The sequence below is a fragment of the Prinia subflava genome, chromosome 6, assembly GCF_021018805.1.
Source record: "Prinia subflava isolate CZ2003 ecotype Zambia chromosome 6, Cam_Psub_1.2, whole genome shotgun sequence".
Classification (NCBI taxonomy): Eukaryota; Metazoa; Chordata; class Aves; order Passeriformes; family Cisticolidae; genus Prinia; species Prinia subflava.
In genome coordinates, this window is record NC_086252.1 from 27,788,846 (window position 1) to 27,811,963 (window position 23,118).

Here is a 23,118-nt window from a genome sequence, read left to right on the forward strand (position 1 = left end):
ATACTGACTGACAAAGTTTCCTACAAACACGTGCAACTTGTCTGTCCTATAAAACCTCTACAAAAGAGAGCTGCTGTCTCCACTGGAGGATTCAGGATAGAAATTATATACTGTAACTGTACCTAGCTGTAAGAAAATCGAATCATGAATAATTGAATCACTCAACGACAGGCTACGATGCTACAAAGCTACTTCACTGTGACCTAGAAAATCCAGGCTTGCCCTCCCATAGATTTCCATCAGTGTTATTAAGCGAAGCACAGCAGCCCAATACAAGCTGATTCAATGAAACTAAAAATTGCAGAAGTTCAAACTAAGCTATTTCCCTGCTAACAGTGAAATGCTGAGAACCAGAATTGAAGCATGCAGAAGAAAACAGAAGGGAAAAAAAACAGGGTTGGAAACGGGGAGTGTCAGGAATCCAGAGGACAGAAAAGAGCTCATTCCACCTAGCAGTGTCTTGAAAGGGCAATCACAACAAGGGAAAAAGGAAAAAAAATATTGACCCTTAAAGCTCCAATGCCTACATGTACTCACCAAGTGGAGGGAAGCCCCGAGCAGGGCTTGTATCTCGACTGCTCTCACGGCTGGTATCACGACTGCACCCCTGACTCATGCTGGGTCGGGGGATGCGACTGCTCCGTGCTAGCATGCAGCATGGAGAGTTTCAGAGAAGGTGAACAAGTTTAATGAGGACAGAAAGCTCAAAGTCAAGGCACAGTTCTGTTAGTTATGGTAATTATTACATTAGTAATTACAATTTGCAGCAGCCTGCTCAGACTATTTACAAACCAACTACCTTACATGCTGAGCTGTGTTTGTGATGTGAAATTTCAGCAGCATTAATGTCTGGCTGACAGTCTGCTTTTTTCTTAAGCAATCCAAGATTTGTTATTCAAGTAGAGCAGGAATCTTCAATCATTTAGGGAAGCTCTACTGTTGCAAAACAGATGAGGCTGAAAGAAACCCTTCTGGAATATTTCTGCCTTAATGCTAAAATAAATACTCTTCTGGAACAAAACAGCAGACAAAAATTTCTTTAAGTAATCACAATACTGATATTTTTACATAGATTTGCCTTTCACAAGGAGAGTTTTTTTAACAAATATCCTAAGGAAAAAAAGATGCACTGCACAGACTTGCAGAGATATCTTTCTCCAATGAAAGATACTGGGAAAAAACATTTAGAATCTGAATACCTGCAAGACAGGTTAAAAAGTGATTTGAATTTGAAGAGAGCAGTAGCTTCAGATATTTAACAGAAGCTAACTTCTGCTCCTGAGACATTTCTAGAAACGTATCTTTATGGTTTTACATGCACACAGTTCGAGACCTATGCCCACTTCAGGGGAGCTTTAAACTTTTTTCTTTACTTGAACAAAACCCTACACGCTTGCAGATGTTTGAGACCCTGCATGTTTTAAAAATATTTGCGGAAAGTTATTTAGTAAGCTTTATGCCTGATAAAGAATACAATATTTCTTTAGGGCATAAACCAGCAGTTAATTGTCAGGAGAATTTCATGACAAGAGGGATTTCCCTAGCTGCTTTGAAAAGGCAGTGCCATATTTCAAGTGTTCAGGAATGGCCGTTGAGGAATTCTCTCAGGCACAAAGTAAAACTTAATCTACCAGCTTTGATGACAACACAGCAGAGATAAATATGCATAACATGAACGTGCTAATACTTTGACTGTATCCTTGTTTTTATAAAAATAATGCCACTTGCATGCTTCAGAATATATATATATTCTTATAAATCTCTATTGGTTTGTATATAGAACTTAAATGCCTAGGCTCAAGTTGAAGTTCCTCTACAGTGCTTCAGTGCTCTCACGTACAGCAGATATATTAGCATCCTTCAAACAAAACAGTACAGAACAAAATAGAAACCTTCATATTTAGGCTTTAGAATTCAAATAGAGACTTCTGCCAGATTCTTGGTTTGTCAAATCCCTCCCAATTTTGCAAAACCCAGTTCATATCTCTCTGATGGCTTAATGGTTCTGATGGTTGACCTCTGATGTCAGACAATGCAAGATGAGCTATCAACCAAGCTGGTTAGATCACCATAATGTCCAATGGTACTGAGTTAGATGGTCTTACAATAAATAAAATAGACTAAATTGTAAGAACTGGATGACATTAGGGTCCATGAGTACAATAATCCCATCTCAGATGTACAAGGGAAAAAGCTGACAGGTGAACTACAGGTAAAAGTAACACTAAAGTTCTCCACACAAATACTTGGTTTGAAATTGCAGACACTCTAGAAGCAAACTTCTCATTCTTGGGTCTCATGCTTGGATGTAAATAATGGCAGCCTTCACATCAGGCTTGCACAAGCAGTCATTTCTCTTAAACAGAAGATCTGCCCATCTTTTCTATAACACAACCCTACTAAAAGCAGTAAAGGCTCTTTGGAGAGGGAGAGATGTGAATGATTAAAAAAATTAGCTGATGTACACAACAGATTCTCCTTCCATACCAGCTAACAGCAGCAGCATGAAGTATGAAGAAAATGCATTTTAACTGCCTTGTCCTACACTAATAGGACAGTGCTACAGATGAAGCATAATACTGACTGCACAAACAGAACATTCAAAGCCAAACACTGAGTAGTTCAGGATTAATGGTCAAAAAAAAAGTTGCATGTCACTGGATACAAAAGAAAAGCAAGAAAAATAAATGGACTGAAAAGAACTGAAGGATGAGTCTGCTGTGGACTCCCAGGCACCTTCCCCACATTTTCACCACCATGTTGTGTAGAGAGGATTTTGTATCAGCTACTCAGACTATTTCCTTTAGACACTGCCAGCAGTAATGGTAAGCAGTGTTGTCACTTAGGTAAGTCTCTCATACAGTGAACAGCCTGTCTCTGCAGTGCAGGGAGCAAAAGCAAAGAAGACGGACCAAGTCGCAGTTTGAGAATTCTCAACCCCCAAAAGCTGGACAGAAATCAAGTGAATGAGTAGTAAAATGGGTTAAGAGGAGTAGGCAGCAGGAAAGTGGACAGTGTATCCACAGCCAGTTCTGCTGTGAGAAAGTCTAGGACAGGACAAGGATCGGTTTTTTTCAATAATATTCCAACTTTCTTATGTGTACTGTACATCTGAGTTTTACCAACTTCATCTGGAAAGTCAGAGCACTTAGACATGGCTCACACCATTATTAAAATAAACTATTAGGCAGTCTTATGCCAGTGGAACCCAACAGATGCAAATATCACCAGCAGAACATGAAAGTGCCCCTGTTTACCAATCTACCACTTGGAAGAAACTGGTATTTCATTAGGGTGTGAATTTTAATGATTCTTAAGTGGAGACTAAAAATCAGCAGACGCTTTCTTACATCAATACAGCATTTTAAAGAATCTGAAATTCTGCCAAACAGCCAAAGGAAAGCAGTGGGGAACACCCAGTCAAGGCAAGTCAAGAACTGCCTGCAGATTTCCAATAAACATACACAGCATAACCCCAATAGAAGGAGTGCTGCTGCACGAAGCTCATAGGCAGCTGTGCTTGCTCCACTTTTTGGAGAATGGCTGTCTTGAATCTCTCACTTCTTTAAGATCCAGCTGTGCCACATGATCTTCAGAGCATCCAACAGAATTAGCTTCAGGCCAGTAATTTTCAATCCATGGGGAATGGACATCACCTGTTTGAGTAGATAACCTCCTTCGAGGGGCCCAGAGAAATGCTCAAGATTAAGTGGACTGCACTCCTCCTTCCTCAAGAGGATAGCACCACCAGTAAAACTCACTGAGGAGGCAGCAGAGGCAAGCTTAAAACTGAAGTGTCAGAAGCAGAGCCATAGAGGTGACCACACTGAATGTGCCTCGTGCAGCCTCTGGGGAAACCAACCCTTCTTTAAGGTTCCCAGCACACAGAAGGAATCTGCTTCATGGATGCCTGTAGTCATCATGGACATCAAAGCTAGCAGAAAGGTACTGATGCTAACAGGTATCCACATGCAGAGGGCTCTATTATTGCTACTGTCCCAGGAGGGTCTCAAAAACTCCAGGGGATGGTTTCTGTGTTTGGAATCAAGGTGAGTGGGAGTCTATTTAATGAAATGAACAAACAAAATAAAATCTCAAGGAAATACAGCAACTGAAGCAACACAATAAGGAAGCATAAAATACTGTTAGCTACTATGTTACAAAGCAGTAAGTACAATGGGATAATGGTATATAGCTGACAGCTCAAAAGCTATCTCCATCTGGGTCAGTACCACAACTTTCAAAATCCAATAAATAGAAAGAATTTCTGCAACTGAACAGTAAAGTGTCAGACACTCCTGTTCACATAGCAGCTCAACCCAGGCTGTGTCCATCAGCCTGGGGGAATAGGTAAAAGCCACACATCTGATATATGTCAGAGCTCTCTCCCACTCTCAAAGAACAAGCACTGATTGTGTTCTCAGGGAGCACATCAGAGAAATGAGATACAAATTACTCTTCAAAAAAAATTCAAGGGTTTTGTAATATACCTGAAAGCAGGCAACCCAAGAGTGAGGATTTTACACAAGGCAATTTCCCTTCAGGTGCTTGAGAATGTTTCAAATCAGACCAATAATACGATGATCAGCTTAAGCATGTGTGATGTAGCATCCGCCATTCTTTGCTTCCTCCTTAAAAACAAAGCTCTTCTACACAGTGATAGCAGAACAATTACCTCTACTGTTTGGGAGGCACTTTACATTTTAAAAGCAACAAACAGAAAAGCACAATGTATTCATACAGAGCCCATAACATAGATCAGACAAGAGAATAACACTGGATTTGGAAAAGCAGTCACAATGAATATGCAATATTTTAATGAATCATAATGGTATCAATAGGTGCTTTAAACTCATTTCAGTCTACTGGAAAGAACGAATAAAATACTTCTTTATTAACAACCTCCTCTAAATAAAAATGCAGCTCAAATGTAAAATATAGAACTATTGCAAAGGCAATAGTTATAAATTTAATTGCCAACTGTAAGGCTACAATTTCAACCAATTTCAATCTACTAGTAAAGTCTTTGGAGACAAAAAATAATTTAGTATCAGTATAATTTAAAATGTTCTTCTTCTACACTAGCTTCAAACTTATAAAATAATTTCTATTAAAAAAATGAAAATGTTCAGATAGCACACTATCTTTTCACTTCAACTCAAAGATACCAGAACTTTTATATATATGATATTTACTCACCTTACTTTAAAAAAAGTCTGCTGATAAATTTGAAAATAGAAACTATTACAGAATATTTACATAACAGTCACTGAGATGAGAGTATCAAAACCAGAACAATTAATATGCAAGTTTACAATGTGTTCTAAGAATGTGGCTCCAGGATATTAAGGATGAGAGAAGCAAACCACTTAAGATGCAAAATTTCTAAAATAATCCAAGAAAGTACTTTTTGCCCTTGATTCTATCTGACTGTAAAGACTGCTCAACTCATTTTAGGACTAAGCTTAAATGAGGTGTTTTTGCTGTGATATTTATTCACAATTGTTCTTGCTTCCTGATATAATAATATTGCTCATGTTAAATTTCAAACAGAAAACACATCATGACATCTTTAGGCTTACTTTGATACCATAAGCTCAACCTGGAAAATTGAAATTACTCCCCTACAAACCACAACCACATTAACTTGTCAGCTGAGAAAGTCAGAAGAGTAACAGCAACATGAACAGTTTCCCAGTGAAGAGGAAAGCCCGTCCCTCACCCCGCGGGCAGCGATCGCTGCAGTGCCTGCTCTTACCTAGGCCTATTCTGTTGGGACTCGTCTCCCGACTGCAGCCCTGGCTCCGGGGAATCTTGCTGCGCTTCTCTGAGGACGATGGCACTGCCTGCACTCGGGATGTTCCACTGCTCAGGCCACCATAGGAGCTCCCTAAGAGCTTACCCGGAGAACTGGACCGGCTACCCGCTAGAAGAGAACCAGAAATAAGGAAGAAACAATTAAAACCTCGCCAAGATTTTAAACATGCTGACAGCAAAACTGGAACACAAGCAGCTCTATATAAGAATTTAATCCAAATCCCTTAGAAAACTAATGGGAGTGTTCCCTATAAGCTTTCAAGAAGACTGAGGAAAGCCTGTGGACAATGAACACTGACATCAGCAACGCTCTGCTGCCCATGGAGATCAAGCCCAAAGCAGTGTAGGAACACCCAAGTTGGCTTTAGGAGAGCTTGTGGAGGTGCTGGGACAGCCTTGCTGCAGTAGCAAGAGATTTCCAGGCTGCCTCACCTCCTCATAAAGCAGCACCAACCAGGCTGTGTGCACAGCTGTGCTGCAGTGCCCTGCCTTCTGGCACAGGTCACCTGCTGCAAAGCAGCTCAGGCAGCTTCGTGCTACACTGCAGCGGTGGCATTGCTTTTCTGCAATGATTCAGTGAAGGAAAATAAAAACCCCACCACATCTGAACAGATCAGCACAATAATGGGTAAATCCCATGAGCCTCACACTCGTAGAGATGCTGGCTTACTTAGGTCTGGCTGGTTAAACCTAAGTTTATTTTTCAGATGATGAAAATTTTTAGCAAGTTGAATAGTTGGCCTGTTTTATTTTTCCTTGTCTGTTTGAATAGTCCACGTCAACTTTACATTTCTTCTAAGAAATGAGTACATGAGTCCCTGAAAATCTGCTGTTGCCATTACTATTAAATTTATTTGCTGGAACAGCAAGGAAAAGTATATTTGAAAGGGTTGCAAGATCATACTGAGGCAAGCTTACATTTTGAACCAATATTCATACTGATTTCTTTCTGAAATGCATCTACACATCTCGAAAGAATTTAATTTCCAGATACTGTTACAACTAGTAGGAGTTGAAGGCTGTTCTTCTGTCGTAATTTAAAAAGATATTAGTCTCAAGAACATACCATAGAATATGTATAAACTCACTTGCCCCCTCCAATTTCTTGGCCAGAGCCACCCCAAACCAATCAAATATACTCCAATACTGTACATGGTGCTGGCTCCACTCTCCCCTCCCAAAGTGACAGGTGCCAGCCTTTCACACAACCTAGAACTCATCTCACTGGTGTCAGCAGGGATGGACTGAAGGAACTGAGGGATGAATTCAGCCCCTGGGGTTCGAGCTGCAACAGTGAGCCAGCTTTGACATCAGAACACATGCTTACCATGTCTGATTAGTGGGAGAAAGCAAAATCACCTGCCATACAAACTTTGGTTTGTGACTTCAACAAAATGCTTGTTAAGTCTTACGGTTAGGAGAGAATGAGGAAAGCTAAAAGCTTAGCAGTTAAAAAATGTGAAGGAAATAACATGAAAAAGCAAGAAAGGGAAAATGTTTCTTACCACCAGCAGGATTAGCTGATCTGGATCCTTGATTATGAGGGCAGACCAAGGGACAGGCAAAAAGTGGATTAAAAGACAGCAAGACAATACAGCGTTCAGCATGCGGTTTGTGCTATACACAATACAGACAGCTTTATTTACAAACATCCTAAAGCCTCTGCAGAATGCAGTGAGTTCATGTGCAGATGCAAACTAAACTTCCCAAGGTTGACCAACTTCTCAGCAAAATGTCAACCAAGACACCAAGACCCAAGTTCTGCTCTAAACTGCACCCCAACCCAGCCTGTGAAATTACAACATGGTTATGCACCGTGTGGGCACGGAGAATTTGGTCCTGTGACTGACTCATTATGTTTGAATTTGTAAATTATTCCATGCAATATTTGGTTTAAGGATAAAGATTACATCTGCTTGGGCTAGGCTGGAAACTGAGCAAACTAGACCAAGGCAGCAGGTCCAGATATGACCATCCTAAATCTTCATAAGGTATTCTATAGAAAAATTAGGTAATCTTTGAAACCTTTAAAGAATAACTATTTTTTAAATACTTCTGAGACTTGTCTCATCTGGTCTGACCATTTTTCACCAAACTAAGTTTAGGGGAAAAAAGGTCATTTCTGGCTTTGGATCAGTTCTAGGTTCAACACTGAAGAAATCAATTTACATTAGCATCCCAAAACCCAAATATATCCTTATGACCTCAATGTAAAGATTTCAATTTGGCCCCATGCTCAGTATACTATATCTTTCTGCAGTTCTCCCAGCCTAACACGAGACTATAAACTGCTTTTACATCCCTCCAGCATGACAGAGCAAAGCAATGAAAGAATGAACAGAGAAGGGCTTTCAAATAGGGGTACAAAGCAAGACAAGTCCTCAGAACAGACAGGTCCTTCCACAAACCCAATCTCCTATTCACAAGGCTGAAGGTCCTCATAACAGGGAATTTCTGCCTCCCCCCAGTTCCTTTTTAAAGTCTAAGTGACAAAATTCTCCTCAGATACACATGACAAATATGCAGCAGCACCATATGTGTGGCTCCTAGGAGAAAATCATGCCTTTGCCAGGAAGCCAGAGAGAGCAGATGTGTCATGTGAATCAAAGCAGAACCTTTTTCTCATATCTACACAAAATAGGTAATGTCCTATTTTCAACTGATGCCAAACCCCATTAATTTTAGACAGCTCACGTGTTCACACATACAGAAATAGAGGCACATAAGCAAGAGAGGTTTGGCAGGGCAAGCAGTCAGCTACAGGCACAGGGGGTGTCTCAGCAAGACACAGTGCCAGATATTTAGAGCTACACATCACAGCCACATGAAATTCTGCTGCACAACTGGTAAGAAAAGGCCACGACTGAGCACTCAGATTTGGGGCCCTGGTTGTCAGCAGGGGCACACACTGGCTAGGGGGGGATCCGTTTCATTACATGTCCAAAGCGAGCCCAATTCTCTGATGGTTCAATTCAAGAGAAACACATTAATAACTCTTTGTTCTGCTCTCAGGAATAAAGCAAAGCAATTCTTACGCTGGGACTGGGAAACTACTTTAGCCCGGCTGCGGCCTCGAGTATCAGCAGGCGTTGAGGTGACACTGGTGGCACTGCCAGAGCTCTGCCTCCTGGTGCGAATCCGACCTGGGGGAATGCAAAGACAATCACACTGTTAACATGTTTCTTACAAAGGCAGCAGCACTGTCTAACACACTATACACACAATTACCCAGGGTACAAAAGAAATTTATGGGGAGAGGCAACATCTTTTATTAGGCTGGCTGAGATGCAGGGGAGGGAGTGGAAACAGCCACAGTCCATAGTACAAAAATTTCTTTGCTTTCTGTAAAGCTATCAGCCAGTTTAATTAAAAAATATTACCTCTATAGCATTTGCTCCCATTCTATAGTAGCTTCTTTACAAAGGATCAACAACAAAAAATTTCAAGTCTCCTACATCTCTGTATCAAATTATTACTTTCTGACAAGGTGATGACCCTTTCAGAGACAGGTGTGACAGATGCGCTCCCAAATTCCATTGCTGGGATTTCCAGCGAGCTCTCTGGTGCTTTATATCCTGCTCCACCTGCACAGGCTGGCATGCACTCCTGTGACAGCCTGTCAATGCAGCCTGACCACACTTTTATTTCAGGCTCATTGAATTTCCCCTGCTGTTTACAGGTCCCTCATATTTATTCAGAGATCAGTGCAACTCTACTTGTAATGAAGAGCCCTATTTAACATAATCAGTGTTGAGGAAAACAGATTCTGTGTGCCTTCTCTTTATTTAAGCAGAGAATGGATGTAAAGTCTCAAAGTGTTCTCACTTCTTGTTCTGTCCTTTCCTCATGGAAAAGCCACAGAAATTTGAGCTAGGAAAGCCTACAGGGTCATCTGTTCACCCCCTTCCTGGGGCAGGGTTGTTTCCTACAGAACGTTCTTTCCAGCGCTAAGCTTCAATTATCTGTCTCCAGTTAATGGGAAAGAAATGATAATTAACAGTAACACAAAGAAAGTCTTCATCAATACTTTTCAACAGGTCAGTTCTTAGCCAAATCTGAGGTTTTTCTCAGGACTCATGCCAGTGCTATCCTGCATTCAGAGGATGACTTCAAGTTTCAGGCACAATAATGAAAGGAAAAAACCCACAGCAGGTAAGAGAAGATTAGACAACTGCACCCACTGGTTCCAGATATTCATCTCCTGCCCTCTGTCTCCACCATAAGCATACAGAGAAATATGAACAGGGAGACACACACTTCCCACCCAAAAAAACCCACTTCACATAAGGCACACATGCAGGACAAGACAATGGCAAGCAGCCCAGACGGAGCGATTGCGAGCTATGTTCCTTCTCTGAGCTCTCAAAATATTCATAGCATGGTCTGAAAGCTTCTGCTAGACACAAAGTGATGAGGAGATGCCTAACTTTGAGAAGAAAGGGCAAATTTGTTTGCAAGGGAAAAAGCCTACAAGACAGCTCTACTTCAAGCCTATCCACCAGCACCTGGTTTTAAAACAGCTCAGTAGGCAAAGTAAAGGTATGTACATTCAAACAATTGTTTATAGATGAGACACGGAAGGAATCATCGGCATAAAACTGGGAAAACATAAACAAAACTTAACCACGGGCTCAACTGAACAAACTCTGAGCACACCCACGTCAGTCCAACAGCCCTAAAACTGGCTGTCCTCTTTCCCACCAGCAAGCCTGCAGATTCCTGTGCTCTAGGGCATTCTTGCCCCTTTACAAAGGGTCAGCCTGATGCACTGGCTCTAGAGCTCTCTGCCAGCCAGATCCCACCCCATGCCAGTTTGGCACAGCTACACACAGGTGAGGAGAGCCACTCTGTCACTTCTTATTGAGGTATGGACCCAAAGCCCAACACAGGCTCCAAGGCAGGCAGGCAGGGAAGGAGGCAGGCAGACATCGTGCTCCTCTCAGAAGCCTCAAGGCTTCCGCTCATTTCTAGCAGGAAGGCATCACAGTAAGACAGAATTTAAACCTGACCAGTCTTGGGAACCAGTAATGGAATTTATTTACATCCGTCCAGAAGGCCAATGGGAAACCTTGGCATTGCAGGAAGTTCTAGGGGAAAATCAAGCTGAAATTCAACACTACAGTAACAGGCAGTACTGGAAGACACATTTAGTGATGTGCATGGGCCAAGAATAGGTGAGAAGGGACTAATGACTCCTCCTCTTAAACAAAGGCCACTTAACATCCTCAAAATTTCCAGGATTTTTCTGCATCTACAAAAGATTTCTCTCAAGCAAACACCTCCCCTCCCAAAACTTCTTTGCTTTCAAGTGGGTTTATCTCCATATCTAGCTCAAACTACAGATGTAACAATCTGTATTTCATAACCATTATTTTTCTGATGCTTTTAAAAGCATTGCTGCCATCCTAACAACAACAGTGCAGCAAAGGAACAGATAAAGATTGCCCAAACTAGTTTCCAAAAACCATTAAAGTATTTCCATAAAAAAGCCCTTGATCTAAATTTGATGTGTTGTTGGTACAGAAAAGATTCTGAGAGACCCCCATATAAAGGTGCTGTGTTCAGAAACATTTCTGGAATTTTAGGAGGCTTTGGTTTTATTTTTCAAAGCTGTCATTTTTACAATAAGGGTTCATAATCAACCCTGAAATGTCTAACAAATGCCTAAACCTAGAAAGGTTGTTTGTTTTGTTTTTTTTTTTCCAGAAAAGAAACAAATTAAGGAAGATTCTATGATAACATTTGTGCTTTACAAGAGGCTTCACCTGGCAGGTTGAGCACTCTGGGTGGATCCTGCAGCATCCCCTTCCCCAGTGCTCAGAACAGTCATAGGCTTTATGACACTCAGTCTGCATATCACACTGAAGAAAATGGTTTTCAAATAGTCTAGAAATAGTAGTAACATCTCCACAACTCACTTTAATCAATTCCATGCTGTGAATAGGGACACCTACAACCACACAAGTTATATATGGATGCACTGAGACAATGATGATCTCTCCAGGAATCGGGTTAATGCATTTATGTTACCCAGTACTGCAGTTTTTGCCCTACTTGGAGAAACACATTCCTGAAAGAGCCTCTAGCCCTAACTGTATCACTGCTAAATAGCACATGGACATGGGAGACACACAGAGCTCAATTAAAAACATGCTTTATAGGTAGTATTTAAAAAACTTTTTACAACACCATCAGAATGGTTTCCATGCACTTCTCCAATGTTAGAAAGAGCTGACTCTGCACCATGATTTTCCCTGAGAGGCACTTGATCCTTACTTGAAACCTTCAGGCTGTGCTGCCTCTGGATTTTACATGAGACCTCCCTCCAAAGCAGAGGGCTCAGTGAACAGCCCACTTTGCTCTACACAAACAAACACAGCCCCATCAACTCAGCACTTGCAAAGAGCAAGAGAACTAGGAAACCTATTACCTGAGCAGTTCTATGTAACGTACCACTGTCAGTCATGACTTGAATCAAGCCTCAGCCTTAAGGACAAGGGAGAGCTTTAAGGCAGAGAATAAAACAGGAATGGTGAGTTCTTTAAACTTCTGTTACCCCCAAAGCCTTTGACAATGCACTCAAGGTGTCCACCTGAGCCTAATTTATCTGACAACTGTAACAAACCCCATTTTATCGCCTTTCTGGTGAATACTAAAAACTATTAAAAACTGTGCCACTGACTGCAGACTGCTGATTTTGTTTTGAACTTGCCAGTCTCAGGTCAAACCAGCATTTATGCTTTCCCTTTTGGAGAACAGCATTGTCTGAAGGGCTTGACTTTATGCTTGCTTTGCAAAAAACGTAATACAAATGCTCTGAACCATTCTAATTACTGAAAGTCAGCATTATGCACCCTTTTAAGGCATTCATTGAAAAGCTGTTTCATGATAAAATAAGCAGAAACTTTTCTAATGTTTCCTTTTAATCAGGTATAACAAAGAGCACAAGTGCCACCTCCCTAGCACTAGCTGTGAAGATCAAGACTGTAAAGGTTTATCTCTATTGAGCTCTCTGTGCATAAAGCCCTTAATGCAGTTCAAAAGATCCCCATACATGAAGGGTCTGGGCAATCAAGGCAAATCTGTGCACTGCATGAAGACCTGCACAAACCTCACTGGTATGCAGACTCACCTACCCTTCCATGAGGAAGTGCACTTCTACAGCATTTGCCAATTGTTGGGAGGTCACAACTTAAACCCAAAGGACTGATACTTGGCTCTTAGTTGGCATTCTTGCCACAGGCATCACCTACTCTCTCCTGCTCCTTTGTTTGAGTTGCCTGACTCTAAACAAACATGAGGAGAACCAAGGGCAAAGCAGATGGGAACTGCCAAGTGCACACAATGCTGGCTCCCAGCTGAGGGGAATGAGCAGAATTTTACAATGTAGCTACAGAAATCCATGATGAGAACCAGACTGCAGATCTGATGTCAAGCTGAACCACACAAAACGACAGGAATTTTCTCCTAAATTACTTACTGGTGACCTGCAAAAAACCAAAATAAACCACAGGAGCACAACTGTAGATTACATTTCTGCTTTATGTTCATTTCCTTCTGTTTCCAGAGCAAGAGGATGTTTTTCTCTATCCCCACCCCTCTTAATTTTTACATTCATGTCAAGAATACAAGGTTTTATCTTCCCTGTAGTTACTGACTCAATCTGCAAGATCACAGAGTTGGCAGAAGACCTTACTCAGCTTCATTATTCAGCGAAGAACACAGCCCTGAATAAAGGGGTTTTTTTCCCTGAACTATCTCAAAGGAAAACGATGAAGAGTTTCAAACAGTGATTAAACTCATTCTTGAAGTACTCTGGCTACAGTGTACTCTGTAGTTTTAATTCTCCCTGATCCTCCTCCTCAAAAAAAGAGAGAATCCCACAGCGAAAAGAAGGTGTAAGATTTGGTATTTAAAACTTAGGTGACAGCAAACTCAGTTACTGAAAGTTCATCTCAATCTTCCCTGCCCCAAGCAAACTTGTTGGTTTCTATTACAGATTTTTACCAAACCAAATCTGGTCCTAATGTAACTGAATTGAAAACAGTAACCAAATAAAATCCCCACCCTTTTGCATCATGACAATAGAATATTTAATAAACTAAAATAGAGATATTCCACAGGACAGCTGTGGTAACAGGCCTCTGCAATCATTATTATAGCCAAGAAGAGGACTGAAAGCGGCATATGATATTTCATATAAAACATTAAACCTTCAACATTTCAAATGTAGCCCAAAAATAGATAGGTTTGAGAACTAAGATGAAAGAAAGAAAAAAGGGTCAACAATAAAAACAACAAAAAAAAAAGCAGCAGAAGAAAAAAAGATTACAACAACCTGGAATTTTCATCTAACTCATCATCGATTTAGAAATACAGGTCTCAGGCCGACTTCGTATTCCTTATCACTGACAGAATACAAAGCACAAATATTTCCTGCTCAAGATGCAGAGGTCAGCTCATCTCTCAACACTAAGTACCACTTCCAAGAATGGTACAGACCTCTTCCTCCAAATAACAAATCAGTGCTTCACTAATAGTAAGGAAAATAGCACAGATGTCACAACAGCACAGTGGCACTTCTCAGACCACTACATCCAAATACAAGCAGACATCAAAGATACAAGCACAGTCCCACAAGACAGCAACAGATCCCTTGAAAAGAGACTCTCAACTGGGGGAAAAAAAGCTTTGCTGGAGAGTGTGGTGTCTTCATTCTGTGTAGAAAACATTCTTGTTTTCAACTCCTGCCTACAGAAAAAGTGATTTCCCAGTGATCTTTTTTTGCCAAAGAAATAAGAAATAAAGAGAAAGTTTTGACAATGAGCCAGAGAAACAGACTGGGATCCTTCCCAAACTAGCAGGCTCAGTGTTGTGGTAAAAAAAGCTTTTCCTTCAACTATCTTTGGTGTAAGCCATCTCACTCAGACAGTTAACAACAAAAAGAGAAGGTCAGGTTAAAGAGGTTGAACTAAATATTCCTTCCCTAGAGATCATTGTTTACTGTCCTCATTTTTCTGCCATGTGATCACCTCATTCAATTCTCTCACTACCCAGTCTCTTCCCAAAAGCATTTGGCAGTTGTGACCTGAGCTTTGGATGGAAAAACACAGCAAACCATTATACATCAAGGAGAAAAGAAATCACAAGCCTTGTGTTGTTTGGGATTTTTTTTTGTTTTGTTTTTCTTGAGTTTTTTTTTAATCTATACACAGGTCACCTTCAACCAAAAGCTTTAAATAGAGAAACCCACATAACTTAGTGACCAGAGTAACAAAAGCAGATTAATGTTATAAGGAGGGAGGAGCTCAAAGAGAAAGTGAAGAATACCCCATGGCATCAAAATGAGCAGAACAACCATGCAACACTTCATGCAGGTCACCAGTGAATATGGATGAGAACCAGGTAACACTGTGAGAACAGAGACCAGGTAGGGTAGTACGACTGTGGACACACCTCAGTTACACAGAGAGACTGCTTACCCTCGGCTTTACTGGTAGTACCATCTTTAGGCAAATCAAAGAAAAGTAAGGACAGGGTTAATAGGGAAAAATCAGTAACATCAACAGAAGAGGGCACTATATATTAGCTATGTAAATATGCAAAAAAAATTAATACAATTAAAGAAATGAAAAAAATTGGATCTAGCAGCAAATCAAACCTTGATGTATCGGAGGAAAACATTTGCATGTTTTTCCCTCCTGCAACAACCAACCTTTGCCCAACTCCATTTTCATTGCTTGCCTCACCATTTCTCTCATGGGATGTGCAGGTGATAAATGTCCCTACTAGCTAAAAAGGAAGCAGGATCCTTCAAGAGCAGCCATGTTTACATCACTTAAGAATTTCCAACTTTTCTCCTAGAGCCTGGTCAAAGAACAAAACTGACACTGGATTCAGCCTCTAAGCTTCAAGGACCAAGTCAGCTTTAAGTAAATACTTCCTCCCTCTTCATTCTTCCTCTTGATATAAGACTGCTAGGAGCCAATTGAGCCACTGAAGCCAGAGTGCAGCACAACTCAAAAGTGGCTGCATTGTAAGCCCACCATCATGTGATCAACTTCACATCTGTAATTACACTTCCACTGCAACGTAGCTTCATCTTGAACCAAGTATGAAAAATTTAAATAAGAATAAGAATCCGTCTTCTGAACTGACTACAACCAATGCATCTAAGCCAAGGTAAAACATTTCAGATATGAAAGAAAACTGTCTGAAAAAGGAATCCACAAAATCCATCCCTATATAATCCACCATTTACTTTTTAACAGGTTAAAGAGCGAATTCCCTACTTTAAAAGAAGAAACTGCTCAACCGACTCAGCGAAGACAATGTACACAGCTTAAATCAAGAGCACAGACCCCTGAGTTTCTTCCCTGTTGTAAAAGGTAAATCGATGACAAGTCTAGCATTAGATTAGAGTGAAACGAGCAGGATGAGAAATGAGCTCAGATGATCAGCTCTGCTCACAACTGAGATGAAGCTCAGCAAATACGGAGTCAATCACTGCCTCGGATTTCCTCCTCCACGACTCCTTCGACGACATCTCCAGGAGAGAAAGATCCAATGCAAAGTTTGTTTTAAGAAACCCTGAGACACCTGAAGGCGATATACAATGCTCTGAGGGAATAATGAGACGTGGCTATAATCCAAAGAGTCGGCAAAAGGAACAGATACTTCTGCCTTGTCTGATGACATGGCAAGGCTGACCTCCTCTTTGCTTCTCTATCTCCTTTGTGAAACAGAAAGGGAGCAAACTCAACTAAGATGTACTATTCAAAGCATAAAACAATTAATAGAAAAGCAGTTTCAGGAAAGGAGGGAAGGAAAAGAAGGAAAAGAGACAGGGGAACATGTCAAAAGGAATTGAGTAGCATTGTCCTCAGCAACGTCCCAGAACCACAGTATGTTCTGCTTTTCCCCAGAAAGAAGAGTGAGACACAGATTATTATACAATTCAAAACTGTTGCTTCAAGTCACTGCTGTTGTATTTTTTTCCTTAATCCCAAAGGGCAAGAGATCACACACTGATCCTGGAGAGCTGGTAACTATCTCAGAGCTGTGTTCTTCTAGTCAGAGTTTATTATTCCAATAAAACTGCAAGGCACTTTCTGCTACTTAAGAATGCTAACTGCAGGAGTAGAACATGTAGATTTACCTAGTGATGCGTATGACCCTGGGGGCAAGGCTGCAGCAGAACTGAAGGGGGTGGATGCTCCAGAAGACGTCACTTTTGACTTGGCACTAGCTGCTGCATTCACATCGACGTCACTGCGGGATCGCTGCAGAGATCCTGGTGTTGACACAGATTTTGTACTTACTGTAGATGCTGCAGATGGGAGTGGGAGATCCAGAATAAAGAAGATTAATTTTTTGAGCTGTGTGCCTCAAAGACCCTGACAAGCAGTTTAAAATACTATTTTTAACACTCCCTGCTGGCACTGAAATACCTCAACTAAGAACGCTTTATCAGGGCAATGTGGGCTTCCCCACACTGCCTGCAAAGATATTTCATCAATGCTGCCCTGATGCTACCTCTAAGAACTTTATCAAGTTCTAAAAGCCTAAATGATAAGATCAGTAAGGCCAGTAAAAGATATTTCCAACAGAGTCTAGATGGGAAAGTGCAACCACAGTACCCATCACTGGCGTGTGAGAGTTGCTGGCCAAAACAGACCTGCAGGTCCTTCAGTCCAGGTTCTAACAACTTCCTTCCCAACACCTCATCTTCTCATGAGGATCGTTGTTCCCATCACTTGTTGATGCTCACCCTCTTAAGCATGAAGCTTGACTACTCAGCTGCAAGCAAACATGCATTTGTGTGCACAGTCAAGTAGCTTACACAACAACATCTCTTGGAGTCAAAGGTCTCAGTAGGGTGTAGCTACAGACAAACCAGCCAGAACTCAACCTTGGTCAGGTATAAAAGGCAGCTTATCTTTTATCAACGAAGTTTTGTCTATTATATTCTATATTAAAACGTATTATTTAGATTATTGCATGCATTTACTTAGGACAGAAAAGCTGTACCTAAATATTCCATCTGACAAGAAAAACAGATTAGCAATGAGATGGAATTTAACAATGTAGGACTTCTGTGCAGACACCTCCAGTAAGTGCTGAAACCACAGAGAATAAATAACAAAAACTGTAAAACTGAAAGCATTATTAGATTATGTAGCTGCATGTCTTAGCATCAGTAGCAGTTCATTCAAGCTATTACAAAGCTAGACATACTTTGGCTACAATTTTCAAGGCTTTTTAGACTTCCCTTCATGTGTAAGAAATTACTGATGTACTAACTACTTTTAAAAGCATTATTTTATCAGCAGCTGATGCAGAGAACATGGTGTAAAACCCAAAAGTAATTAAAATTTCTACATCCTGAGCTGCCATTTTAGGGAGCAGTAAACAGTGATCAAAGTTGGTTTTTGTGTATCACAATGTCACACTTCCTCAGCAACACCTGAGCACGTTTTTCAGTTCCTGTTCTCACCTCTTGATGTTGTACTTCCAGTAGGACTTCTTTTGGCAGACAATGGACGGCTGGAAGTTAACACAAACACTCATTAAAACAAAACTTACATTTCAGTCATCAAGAGCAGTACAATTCTGTTCCCTCAGTACACAATTAAGTTAACAGGAAATCATTTATATGCAGGAATAAACTACAAAAGTTTGTTGTTTCGGAATAAATACAGCACCACCATGAAATGATTTATAAAAGCATTAAGAAATAAATTAGTAGTCACATTATTTGTGCAAAAAGAGATTTTTAAGAACACTTTTTGTATATTTAAGAAGTTACACCAGTAAGTTACAGATATTTTTCATACATGACTTACACTTAAATAACAGACATTTGGAGCCCAAGTTGACTGTATATCTGAGAGCAGCTAAAATACATGTTATTCAACGTAAGAGTTATACACTGTCTCTGCAGTTGCAACTTAAGTTTAATTTAGTCAATTTTTTTCTTTTGTCTGAAAAGAGACAGACTTACACCTCTGGGATTAATGCTAAAGGCAGAACTTCAATCTAAGCACAGTTTTAAGCACCTGAAAGGAATAACTAACAGTATCTGCTGAGCACAAACAGCTTCCTAGGAAATTATTTCTGGAGTCGAGATAATGATTATATTTTAGAGCCAGTACAGGGTTTTGTTGTTCTTACAGTGTTAGGTAAAAATAATAAATAAATAAATCTATTTTGGAGCAACCAAGTGTAGAATTATCCAAATAATGACCAGATGAGTTCAACAGAGCTGTTTGTCAGCAACTGTTCCAATGGAGAGGCAGTGACACAGAAAGCCTTACTTGAGACTCTCCTGGGAGCTGGAGGAGGAGCGATCTGACTGTGGCAAGGACACGATGCTGTCAGAGTTCTTCAAATGGGACTGCAGGGCCTTCTGGTAGGAGGACTCCAAGGTGTGGTACAAGTGCTCTGCCTCTCGGCTGAAGTGACTGTGGAAACCCCAGTAGCACCTGGAAATGATGCACAGCACTGTGAACACACCCTTGGCACGTTTTAGGGGGCTGTGGCACAAAGCCAGAGCCCTTCTCACTATTCCCATTAGTGGGCTCCTTAGCCCAGTCATTTCCAGCACCTACTGCCCTGACACATTTAAGACAAACAGCTTTTTCAACCATTGTATTGCTCAAACAGCTGCACAAAAGACAAACCAATGAAAGAATCATTTGGTGCATTTGCTGTAAAAACAGAAGTAGCCAACAAAGCTGTATTAGGGAAGAAATCCTCATCCCTCCAGCTGTCTACTGTACATGGGAGATGCAGGCCCACCAAACAGACACTAGCTTGGGACTGGGTGTGCAGCAGCTACTTCAAAAACATGCCAAAGGCAGAACACATATAAATGGGCCTGATTCAGGAAAGCACCAGCTGCTGTTTTCTTCCCTCAGTTTACCAACAGCTCTGCAAGAATGCTGCAGAGACACATCTCTGTACCAAGTTGAGGCTGTTGCCTGTCTTTCTGGGGAAAAAAAAAAGAACAAGGAAAAGGAAAGACATGCTCACATGGACTTAAAGATCAGTGCCATGATGAAAATAAAAGAGCATTTTAAGATGAGGGAGGAACTCCTCTACGGTCCAAACCTCCTGGCTGATGGTTAACACCATTCACTCTTGGTGCACAAAGGAGATGAAGATTCTCAGTACTTTTCAGGGGGCAGCTAAGGGGCAGTTTAAGAGTAAGATCACTAGCTCAAATGAATCAAGAATTGTTTGTGTGTGACAGCCAGTCCTCAGAGAAGCCCCATGCATTCTCACATCACAAGAAGAAAACAAATTTCTGTCTCACAATCAGCCACACTGCTATTTAATAAACATGGGAAGAGAGAATTAAGCATGCTCTCTGAAGTCCCCTGCCACTCTCCTTGCTGTCTATTCAGCTCAACTAGTCACCTGCTGTGAAGTCTCAGTGACTACTGTAATTTTCAGTGATGGCCATGCTGCCTTTCAAAAGGATTTAAGTAGTCCTACTGTGACACACCACTGCTTAAAACACAGCATTTCGATTAATAAAATTTACTGTTCACTGTTTTCATGTTTTACACCATCCTCTTTCTGCAGAAAAACGTTTCTGTAGTGTTCTGTTCAGAAGAGCATGACCCTGGTACACCATAAGCATACTACCATAAGTATTTCCATATTAATGGAAATGCATAAAGAATAAGATGGGCCTCAAAAGAATAAAATTAATTGCAAATATTAAAATTTCCTATAGATATGCACACAAAAAAATTCAGTATCATAAAATTTTAAAATTTAATTTAGGATACTACTTAGCAGTGTATCAGCACAAGGGCTTTTATTTCAAGAGCAGCAAGTAACAACAGAGTAGGCTACTTCAGTGGGATGGGACCTACAAGAAACACCTAGTCCAGCTGCCTGACCAATTCAGAGCTGACCAAAAATTACAGTCTTGGTTGAGGACATTGTCCAAGTGCCCCTGAAACAGGTCCGGGGCATTGACCACTTCTCCAGGAACCCTGTTCCAGTGTTTGACTCCTCTCTTGGTAGAGAAGTCCTTCCTGATGTCCAGCCAGAACCTACCCTGGCGGAGTTTTAAAGCATTCCCATATGTTTATCACCAGATTGGAGGAAGAAAGAATCAGCACCTCTCTCTCTGTTTCCCCTCCTCAGGAAACTGTACACAATGGTCACCCCTCAGCCTCTTTTTTTCCACCATCTGGGAAGTCAGGAGAATGTATCTTGTCTGTATTTTTGGCTCAACCATGCAATAGCACTGACTGACAAAACAGGGGCAAAGAAGGGGAGGGAGATGCCAGCAACAGCTGCCACTTACTTTCTTGCCTCTATCCTGGCTTCAGAGTCTGCATCATGAATTCCCTTCTTTATTGTTTCAGCTAACACTGATATGTGTCTGAAATAAGAAAGAAAATATTATCCAACAGTTCAGAAAGATGTGCCACACTTATAAACAAATGACTACTTTGATTTTGCCTTGGTTTCTGAGAACAAACAGTTCACCAGAGTCTTTCATTTCCATCAAGGACCTTTTGTGACCTTTATTTATTTATTCTTACAAGTCAGTTTTATTTCATCCACACTGCTGTCTAGGAAACAGCAAGCAACATTCTTCATAGATCTTTACTTAGCTATTCAAACTGCCTGGATTCAAGAACAGCCTCCTAAGCCCTACACAGTCTTGTGCCATCCAGGGCTGGGGAAATTGTGTCCCAGTCTCTCCTTGCACAATTACTTCAACTGGTCACTGTTTGCAGCAATGGAGGAGCCTCAGAAGCTCCTGATAAGACATGCAGCAAACTCCACCTCATCATCTCACTTCAGGGTGCAAAAGGAAACAAAAATTATTGAACAAAAGTTATTGAGGTCAGGGATTTGCTCAGCCAGGTTTTCCAAGGCTGGCAAAGGAGACATACTCACCAAACTTGGACAGAACTACAGAATAAATGGTGTACGTGCATACATGCTTCTTTTGGGTGCCAAAAACATCTCTACTACAGCTACCTAATATAATCTCTCCTAAATGATCCGTTCTCCAGAATGATCCAGAAAATGATCTCCTCCTCCCCAGGTACGTAGGAGAGAACAAACCCAAAATAAGTATTCAGAGCTTACCTTTCTAAGGAGTGTGTTTGCCACTCCTGCAACAGCAAGTCTAAAAATTCAAAGCAGCGCCTGAGAGGAGAGAGAAGAAATGCTGAGTTTAAGTTAACTGGCCCTGCCATACCTGACTCTAACATCATCTTTGCTTAGGAAGCTTTTTGGGACATCAAAATTCAGTGTTGTCCCCAATAAACATATCAACAGCTGTAAGAAAACCATTAATAAACAGTCTGAAGCATTAACTAGAGGGAGCTTGCTATAGAGAAGCCTGAAGAGAGGGATTGCCACAAAACAATCCTGGAAGATTCCTGACTCATTAAACAGGACACAGGAGACTGACACCGATACTCTGTACCTGTCAGTCCAGGCTTCACACAGAAACCTCACAGTTACCCTCATGTTGGGACAGACCTTTCCAACTTTAATCTCTCTTCCTCACTTCAAGAATCTTAAGGCACAAGTGTGCTGACACGTGTTCAAGGTTTGTCACCAAATACAGCAGCCACAAAGCCCTTCTTGTCTAACTCAAAGAGAACCAGTTGATGTATACGGAGGAGGCAGGAGCCTCTCAGTGAGGCAGTGGACTGAAGCACTTAGATTTTAAGTGCAGACAGGACCATTAGACTATTCAGTTCAACTTCCCTTCCTGATGATGCTTTCATGTAAGACTGATTTAATGGCTCAAAGAAAACAAGTCACTGGAATAGCCAGCAGTGGGGAATAGGAACGTGTCTGAAAAAATGCCAAAATAATATGTTGTTATAACAACATGTAAGGACAACAATTAGTTTAAAAAACATTTCTCCTTGTGGAAAAATGCCTTTTCTTCTCTGCAGTGATGCAGTTTATCAGGTTAGCTGACTTTGAATTTGAGCTCAAATCATGGAGAAGAATGAGATTCATGTTATAATAAGTATGTTTTCAACCCTTTTCACAAATAAAAACAAATACAATCACATTTTCAGAAAGCATCTATTTATTAGCAGAAACCAGTAAATGCAAACTAAATTCTCACCTTCTAACTGCAACAGACTTGGAGGTACAATTACTGGTTATGATGGGTATTAACCGAGGGATGTGCGTGTGCTGGAAGAAAACAAACAAGAACAGGAAGAAATCTTTACACAACAGTTCCATAGAATGAAAGACCATCTCCTTCAGCCACCTGAGCTCAGTGTTCAGATCCCTACT

The 23,118-nt window shown here is 40.9% G+C and overlaps 1 protein-coding gene across 1 annotated transcript in view; it reads right to left on the reverse strand.

The window, feature by feature from the left end:
- The window catches only part of CLASP1 (cytoplasmic linker associated protein 1), a 166,726-nt gene that overhangs the window by 57,858 nt on the left and 85,750 nt on the right, over positions 1-23,118 (reverse strand). The window contains exons 14-21 of the mRNA XM_063400845.1: positions 22,943-23,013; positions 21,940-21,999; positions 21,143-21,220; positions 19,134-19,301; positions 18,314-18,363; positions 16,976-17,146; positions 8,853-8,960; positions 5,759-5,926 (exon numbers count right to left, since the gene is read on the reverse strand). Of these exons, the coding sequence (XP_063256915.1) occupies positions 5,759-5,926; positions 8,853-8,960; positions 16,976-17,146; positions 18,314-18,363; positions 19,134-19,301; positions 21,143-21,220; positions 21,940-21,999; positions 22,943-23,013 (874 nt within the window). The remainder of the gene's footprint in view (positions 1-5,758; positions 5,927-8,852; positions 8,961-16,975; positions 17,147-18,313; positions 18,364-19,133; positions 19,302-21,142; positions 21,221-21,939; positions 22,000-22,942; positions 23,014-23,118) is intronic.